General features: G+C 46.2%; 1 protein-coding gene across 1 annotated transcript; it reads right to left on the bottom strand.

Annotated features, from left to right (window-relative positions):
* Window positions 1-358: 358 nt before the first annotated feature.
* On the bottom strand, window positions 359-6,802 carry LOC101997498 (cytochrome c oxidase copper chaperone). Its single transcript, XM_005344979.2, has 3 exons — window positions 6,578-6,802; window positions 4,187-4,275; window positions 359-994 (listed from the first exon to the last, which is right to left on the bottom strand). Exons 1-2 carry the CDS (start codon window positions 6,682-6,684, stop codon window positions 4,191-4,193), a joined length of 192 nt encoding a protein of 63 aa, XP_005345036.1. The 5' UTR covers window positions 6,685-6,802; the 3' UTR covers window positions 359-994; window positions 4,187-4,190.
* Window positions 6,803-8,554: the final 1,752 nt, after the last annotated feature.

Below are 8,554 nucleotides of genomic sequence, written 5' to 3'. Positions count from 1 at the left end.
AAATGACATCAGTGCTCACAAAACCTTAAGTTAGCTATTGTTTCTTTTCAGATGACAACTCAGATTCAGAGACACTGTGACTTATTGATAGCTCACAGCCGGCAGATAAGCCAGCGACTTGCTGGACCTGTAATCCAAAGCAGGAGGAATCCAAACTCAAGGCCTCAGAACACGTTCAGGTCCAAGCCTGGGCAACTCAGTGAGATCCCGCCTCCATCACACTATAGACAGCAGGCACAGGGCTAGGGGCAAAGCTGCAGAACACTGCCCTCGCTTAAGGCCCTAGGCCCAATCCTCAGCACAATGACTACCAGAACAAAAGGGAAAAAAAGGAAAAAAGTCACATTTAAACAGTGAATTAGGCCAGTCTTAAAGGATCTGGGCTCTTTTATTCTATAAAGAAACACCCTCGCCACCCCACCACACATGAAGATTAAATAGTTCTCTAGTGGTAGTCCTCAGCAGCCTTTGTTTTTGAGGTTAGAACTCAAGGCCTTGTGTATACCAGGCAAGTTCTCAGCCACTGCGCTCAATCTCCAGTCTGTACTTGAGATTCTCAGTTCAACGCACGAAAAGGCTAAATCTGGTTAACTGCAAGTCTTGCTGAGATGAGATGACATGGCTGTGACGTCATTTTCAACAGGGGAAAGATGTTCATTCTTATTTCCATAACCTAATATTGGAGATTCTACTGGTTGAGAGAAGAATCTGCTTGCTCCTACAATAACTATCCAATCCTGTGCCGTCACAACAATGCAGAAGCTCACAGCCAAGGTTGGTGCTGTATGCTGTGAGAGGGAAAGGGAACGGAACAGAAAGTCCCGTGGGTCTGTGAGGAACAGAAGAACCACAACGAAGATGCTTTGCCACACTTTCTTTTTGTCCTTTAATAAATTATAAATACTTTATCCACTTATCAAAGTGCATCAAGGAACTTCCAAAATATTTACTCTTCTTCATTCCTCAGGGATTTTTCATTCACAGCGTAGGCCACCTGCAGAAAAGATTTTATTTCAGAAAGTCAGAGTTCAAACATCAAACCAGACCTTGGGAATTAGGGACTTAAGACGTTCAGAAATAAATGCTTCCCTGAAACATTAAATAACTGTCACAGTTCTTCTAAACAAGGCATGAAACAAAGATTGCCTTTCAAAACCCCAGTTTAGCTTAGCTAACACCACCCTAAACTGTTCATTACAGTACCTAATCTTTACAAGTTTTTGGTGAGGTAAAAACGCCATTTTTCCTAGAATTACCTTTAAAAACAGGTCAAGGCACTGTGCTTTTAGACCTGCATGTCTCTGCTGGTTCAAGAACTGCTGGCAACACTGTTAGAGGCGGAAGGAAGGTCAGTTCAGTACAGTTCCTGTGGGAAGCTCCTCCTTGATCCAAGAGCAAATAAAGAAAAGCCTCTGAGTCCACAGCTAAGATCCAGAGAGAGAGCAGCAGAGGACAGCGGGGCTGGCCTGGGCTCCGCAGAGCCAGGCCTCTCCATAGCCCCTCATCCACCCCACCCTAGTCTCTAAGCAAGAAGACAGAGCAGCATTAAAAAGATGGTTACTCAGGCGCCAAGTCTAACTCAAGAGCTTCCTAAACCTGTTCCCTTTGTTTAGATTTTAGACAGGAAGTAAGCCTCACCAAGACACAAACATCTAAATTCCCTTTTCCCTAAAGAGCTTGAAGAAAGAAAAATACACTTAAGCAAAAGTCTGATCCGGAAAAGGAAGCAGAAATAGAGCTATGCCCCATTTCAACAGCCTGCACACCTCTTGGTACCAGCTCCATATCAGAAGGGGCTAACTGTGAAAGAGGATATAAACTCCTGGTTCTTCTCTGGGTGGGGGGGTCCCTGGCAGGTGGGACTATCTTTTGCATTGTGGCATTTCAGAGAGTCTTAACAGGTGATCCCTATAATGCATTATCTTGAGATACTTTTTCTTTTCTTTTTTGTTTTTCGAGACAGGGTTTCTCTGTGTGACAACCCTGGCCGTCCTGGAACTGGCTCTTGTGGACCAGGCTGGCCTTGAACTCACAGAGATCCACCTGTCTCTGCCTCCGAGTACTGGGATTAAAGGTGTGCACCACCACCGCCTGGCTCATGAGATACTTTTGTAAATAATATATGTATAAAATAAAGTTCATACCGGGTGGTGGTGGCGCACGCCTTTAATCCCAGCTCGCAGGAGGCAGATCTCTTGTGAGTTCAAGGTCAGCCTGGACTACAGAGCAAGTACCAGGACAGGCTCCAAAGCTACACAGAGAAACCCTGCCTCAAAAAAAAAAACCCCAAAAGACAAACAAACAAAGTTCAATTAAACAAACAAATAGCAGCATCACCAAGACTTTAATTTTATTTTAGTGGGTTTCCATGTTTCTTTTGATCTTAAAAGCAGGAAGGGAAGAGCCACCTACTCACTCCCTGATATTTCTAATTCGATGCTGATTTGTCTATCTTGGCTCTCGGTGAGAGAACACTGTACAACTGAAGACTGCCTAGACTCACTACCAAGATACCTATTTTTCTTTATAGTTTCTGAGTCTCTTCTTTTGCTACCATTAAATCTTCAGAGATTTGCTATTTGGCATAGTCCCTGTTTCTACAGTGCTAGGAATTGGAGTCGGCAGGTAACACGGCCTGTGAGTTCTGGAAAGTGTCCCTTAGGTGTTCCTGAGGTCCAGTTCTAGTGAGAACCAGTGACTGATGTAGAGTCACTTGAGAGAGGGCAGAAGAGGGGATAACTTATCCCCAACTGCTGTGCCTGCTCTGATTGAGATCCACTTAGGTTTTTGAATTAAGGAGCTTTTATGACAATACCCCAAGTTTATGAAGTGCTTTTCCTCTGAAGAGGTTCTCAGAAGATATAGTCTAGCAGTCCAGGAGACAGGGCAGGCAGGCGGCTGTGCTAGAGTCTAGTGCATTGAGGCTTGGCTGGGAGGTGTGCTCCCATGCACCCCAGCAACAGTAGTCACCCTAAGTCTGAACTCAAAGTAATGTAGAACCCTAAAATGAGCATGCTGGTGAGGACCTCTGTTTGGAGAACGTAATCCCACCACCACCCTTTCATGGCACCACCAACTCCCCCATGATGCTCTGGGCAAGACTTAACACAACTGAGGAGAATGTGCCAGAGCGCGAAGTGAGCGTTCCAATGTACAGATGCTGGGGCCTGTGCCTTCCACCACCTTCTCCAGCCACACTTCTTATCGGTGGGGGACACTCATCTCCTTTCTGTACTTCAAAGACCAAGAGCACTCATGCGCGACATTCCAAAGAGAGGTGAAAGAGAAGGAAACCAGCTCTCCACCACTGTTAAACTGGAATGTGGCCTTGGTATCTCCCTGCTGTCATTAAATTAGGGGTGGCAGGGAGGTGTGACTTGAGAGCAGCACAAATAGCTCTGCCTGGAGGCTGGGATTCCAGTCCCCCTCCTGCTCAGCCCACCTCAGGAATCCTGCTGCACTGAACCCCATTAACTTCTCTCATTCACTCATTCCCTTAATTAAGGACACCCTATTCAGCACCCACTACATGCCAGGCTGTGGTCTAGGTGTTAGGGACAGGCTTGGGGTGAGACCAGATGCTTCCCAGAGCGTAGGTCCTGGCTGGAGGGAAGCAGGGTGGTCCCTGGAAGAGGATGCTCAGTACACAAGTGGTGACTAAAGACACAGTAGCCGTCAGCCTCTCACTATTAACCTTCTAAATTAAGAACTTAGTTCCCTGGCCTCATGAGGCCCAATTCAAGTGCCTAAAAGTCACCCATGGCTGGTGCCGACCATCTGGGGAATGTGGCCACAGGACACCTCTACCATCGTACTGGATGCGGCTGGAACAGTCAGGGAAACACATCCCTACTTCACGTGGGGCATGGAGGAAAAGCCTCTCTAACAAGACCTCAAAACAGCAACTGGAATAGAACAGGGCACTGAACTTCCCACAGCCTGAGTCCCTCTTACTGTAATGTAATCCTAAGGCGCTCAGCCAACCAGTTCTCAAAAGCTTCATATTCCAGCTCGGATTTACTGGCTGCTCTCAAGCTGCTGCCATCACTTACTGCCCCCTACTAGGGACTGAAGTTACTGTTTGAGTGCTACTTAAACAGGCTGGATAACCAGGCAAGCTGCCTCCCGGTGCCTCGGAGCTAACCCTGTGGAGCAACGCGGACTCTAAGCTATATGGTTCACTCACCACGTCATATCTTAAATCCCAGCGCTCGCATGCACTCCTTGTGGGCCTCGATGAGATGGCCACAGTGCTCTTCCCCTTTCTCGATGATGCTGTAAGATAAGACGCACTAGTTACCTAGTAACTAACGGTAAGCACATGCGTGGAGCGGGGCTGGGCACACAGAATGCGGCTGAAGTTACGAGCAAAACTCTGCTATACCGAACAGCTTGGCTCCTTTGCTCTAGCTGTTCTTACGATGGGCCCACGCCCATAAAGATGTTCCACAGAACTAAGGTTCTGAGGTTTGTTTTATTGTTGTTTGGGGAAGGTTCTAACTGGATGAAATAATTACACATAGCAAATGATATCTTCAGTCTATACCCAAGGAATAAACATTTCTTTAAAATAAAATAAACCAAATAAAACATTTACATGAAATGAAGGGAAGAGGGAAAAGCTTAACTTGTGGGCCTATTATCACACAGAAATTAACTTCCAGTTTCTCCTTACATCCAAACACACTTAAGCCTATTTTTAATCACTAAACACCCGACAACATAAACATCCACAAGGATCTGGTAGCCAGGAGCCACAAGATATATCCTGCTCGAGGACTTAGCTTTGGAGTTCATCAAAGTCCATCAGCAAAGAGAAAGGAAGACAGCTCTAGCAAAGTTTTTAAAGCAGGAAGAAATATAAAAACTTGTAATGACCCACATTGTGTCCATCCATCAAAACAGCATCGGAAGTTAGGCAGTGACATTAAGACCGTCTGCCATGCAAGGCCAAAGTGGCTGGCACTAAGGAAGAACAATCATTTCTCCTAGTGTTTGAGATCTCCAATGTGTAGCCAGGGAGCTGAAATCCACCCTTGAAAAAGTCGTCAGGGAAGGCGCGGACGGAGAGAGCTTACTCACACTAAATAGAATCCTTCTTTGAAAGATTAAGGGACATTTCACTGATAAAATTTACAAAGTAACCCAAAGGCCCAGAATGTACTGGCACATGCCTGAAGCCATGTTTGGGAAGCTAAGGCAGGAGAATCCTGAGTAGGAGGCCAGCCTGGGCTACATGTCAAGACCCCATCTCAAAGGAAGTTGGGAAATAGGGAGGGTCTACTATTAAAATCCTTACCAGCAGATGAGGCAGACTGGGTGGGATGACAGGGAGTCCCGCATAGCAGAAACCTTACAGAAATGCTGGACTCGGTCAACACACAGGGGAGGCAGACATGGTAAGTACCCTGCTGAAGCTGGAGAATCGGGAGTCAAGGTCTGCCTGTCTTTCTAAGCTCTCAGCGTTTCCATAAGCAGGTATTACCTCTGCAGGACCTCAGCATCAGACCGCTCTTTAAATTCTCCACTTCCAATAAGGCTTGCAAAGTGGTCACTCTCACTACACCAACGAATAATTTCTCTTTTGTCTATTTTTTTTTTTTAAAACATGGTCTCACTCTGTTGCTCAGGCTAGATGAACTGTGGCAACCCTCCTGCCTCAATCTCCCCGGTACTGAGATTACAGGCTAGAGCACCTGTACCTGTTTCTACTATTACTTCATTACTTTGACGGGAGAAATAGCTGGAGATGCATATTCACATCATCTGAGGGCTCCTCATGAGATCTGCTCCAGAACTGAGACTTCATCAAAGTGAGAAAAACCAAACCTTTCGCGACTTGATAAGCATTAATGTCACCTATACTGTAGACAGGCTTTTAAAATATGTATTTGCTTTTATTTCATGTGTATGGTTGTTTTGCCAACATGTCTGTTTGTACAGCAGGTGTATGCAATGCTGGCAAATGCCAGCAAAAGCCAAGAGAGGCTGTAGACTCCTCTGGGACTGGAGTTAAAGATGTTTGTTAGCTACCAGGTGGGTGTTGGGAATCGAAACCAGGTCCTCTGGACCAGCAACCAGGGCCCTTAAAACACAGAACCAACTCTCCAGCCCCAGACAGGCCGACTTTTAACCTTTTAAAAGGGGATCCTTACAGAAATGTATCCTGTGTATCCTATTCGCGCACATTTTGAAAAAAATTCTCAGAAGTTACCTGAAGTTTTTTACTTTAACCTTGCTAAAGGTATCAGAGCTAGCGGTATAGTAATGGCTGGTAACAAACCTCCACATAGTTTAAGTTCCTTCAAGTCAAGTAGCATCTCTACTCACTTCTGTATATCTGGACCTAATACCTAAGAAGGTTAAATGACACTGCAGCAAGGAAGGAAGGACGAGAACCTTGGGGGCCAACCCGATCTCTTGCCCTCTCCCGTTACCCCTAAGTGAGCCGGAGGAGCGCGCTCAGGGAACAGAGACGACTGCGAAACTAAAGGTTCCCGTTACTTCGGAGGGCCAGGGGGCAGAGCGGAGGCGAGCGTGCGGAAGCCCGGCCGTCCCTCCCCGGCCGCGCACTGACCACGCATCGCGCGCCTTCTTGGTCTCCGGGCAGGCGCAGCATGGCTTCAGCGGCTTCTTCTCCTGAGCCTCAGGCGGGGCAGGGCTGGCGGCGGCCAGACCCGGCATCTTTCCAGCGAGACGCAGCAGCGAGTGCACACGCGCAAAGACCCCAAGCGGTGGCGATCCGCACTCACTTCCCGCAGTCACGCTAAAGGAGAACAGGAAGTCCCGCCTCTCAGAACGGAAGCGAGCCTAAGATGCGCGTGCGCGAAAGAAGCCGTACGAGGGCTTTGACCCAAGGGCATGGTTTCTTCTGCGCAGGCGCAAAGGTTAAAAGGTCACCCAGTGTTGTTTTTGAGATAATTTAATCGCAGCAGTTTTTTCTTTCTCTTTCCTCGCTGCAAACGGTCACGTGTGCGTACCCGTTATCTTCTGTCCTTCAAATTCATGGCTTCTCTTTTTTTCTTTACTAATTGTTATTGCATGCATATGTATAAATATAAATATATATTCCTAAAGATAACTTGTTCGGTTCAGTATAATTCTACCTGTATGTACGTTTTAAGGATTGACCTTTTGGCACCGAACAACCATTCAGTGTGCCTTTCCCTGGGGAAGGCCCCCCTTTCCCATTCCCAGCTTTCCTCTGTTGCCTGTAGTTTTTCCCCATAGAGTTGAGGTCTCATGGACTTTTCTCCATCCGATTTGACGTGCTCATTTCACCAGGAGTTTAAAAGTGTACGTGGGCAGATCTTGCATAGGTGGAAGATGGGGAGAGAGTTATCAAGAGGCCTCTAACGCCCTCCCGTGGATGTTGAAACTATAGCTGAAGAAGGCAACATTACCTCTCTGAGCTACATAAGAGTGAAATTCAGTTCCTTTGAGTACAAGATCCTGGGGCCTTTCATGACCTCCCGTCTTCCTGCCCTTCCCCCTTCGTGCTGTAGGGTCTGCAGATATTGAAGGCAAAGGTCCCCCACCTCCTATTCCTCTCTGGCATTTACACGAAGTCTTCAGCTAGCATTTCATGACACAGTAGCTGTGCGACTTTTTTTGTCTAGTTTCAACTGTTCCCAACCTCCCCCCCCACTGTCCGCCCCCCCCATGTTGGGTACATGAATAAAAAGGCAAAGTAACTGGTAGTGAAAGTAAAACCCTCAGTGCTGGTCCACTCTAACTGTAGAGATGTTCACTTAGAACTGGGCACATGTTTGAGAGACTTCCTTAAACTAGTTTTTAGCTAGTGGGGTGCGGCGGGTATTTATATATACAAGTATTCATAGGCAAGGAACTCCGCCCTAAGCTGCACGACCCAGACTGGTCATTAAGCGCTGGGATTACAAGTGTGTGCCATCTGTGCCTGGTTTGTAAGGCTTCCTGCATGCTGAGCAAGCACTACCAACTGAGCTACGTCTCTTCAGTCTCCAGATGGTTTTAGTATAAATTGTCCAATCATATATTTGTCACTCAAATAAAATTAAAAACTACTTTTTCCAGGTATTTCTTTAAATCCAAGTAGGAACAATATAATCTCCAGGATAATAGCTTCCATGGATAGTGTTGAATTTGAGAGTCATTTAATCCTCATAACAGACTGAGGTTCAGAAATGCATCCAATTTGTTCAGAGGTCCATAGCTCCTGAGGTTCCACCTCTCCCAGTGTTCCGTGTACTATCCCAATGTATCTAATTGCATTCATTTTAAAACCACTGACCTGGATTTATTGTGCTACTGGCATTTTTTTTTTTTTTTTTTTGTAAACGAGCAAGGAAGAAAAAGAGAGATCTGGAAAATTTAAGGAATTATGAGGATTGAGTTTGGTACAAATTCCCAAAAGGGGGGAAAGGAGAAAAATTGAAACTTTTCTGTAACTGATATTTTTTCATCCCATTTTCCCCTTTGTGAAGGAAAGTTCCTGGAATGAACCCTGCCTCACTCTGGACGTCCTGAGAGGCCGATCAATTGACGAGAACGCTAATGCTGTAGTGAGGATGGA

This window comes from Microtus ochrogaster, chromosome 2 (assembly GCF_000317375.1).
Source record: "Microtus ochrogaster isolate Prairie Vole_2 chromosome 2, MicOch1.0, whole genome shotgun sequence".
Lineage (NCBI taxonomy): Eukaryota > Metazoa > Chordata > Mammalia > Rodentia > Cricetidae > Microtus > Microtus ochrogaster.
This window is presented reverse-complemented; position numbering and strand designations above follow the sequence as displayed.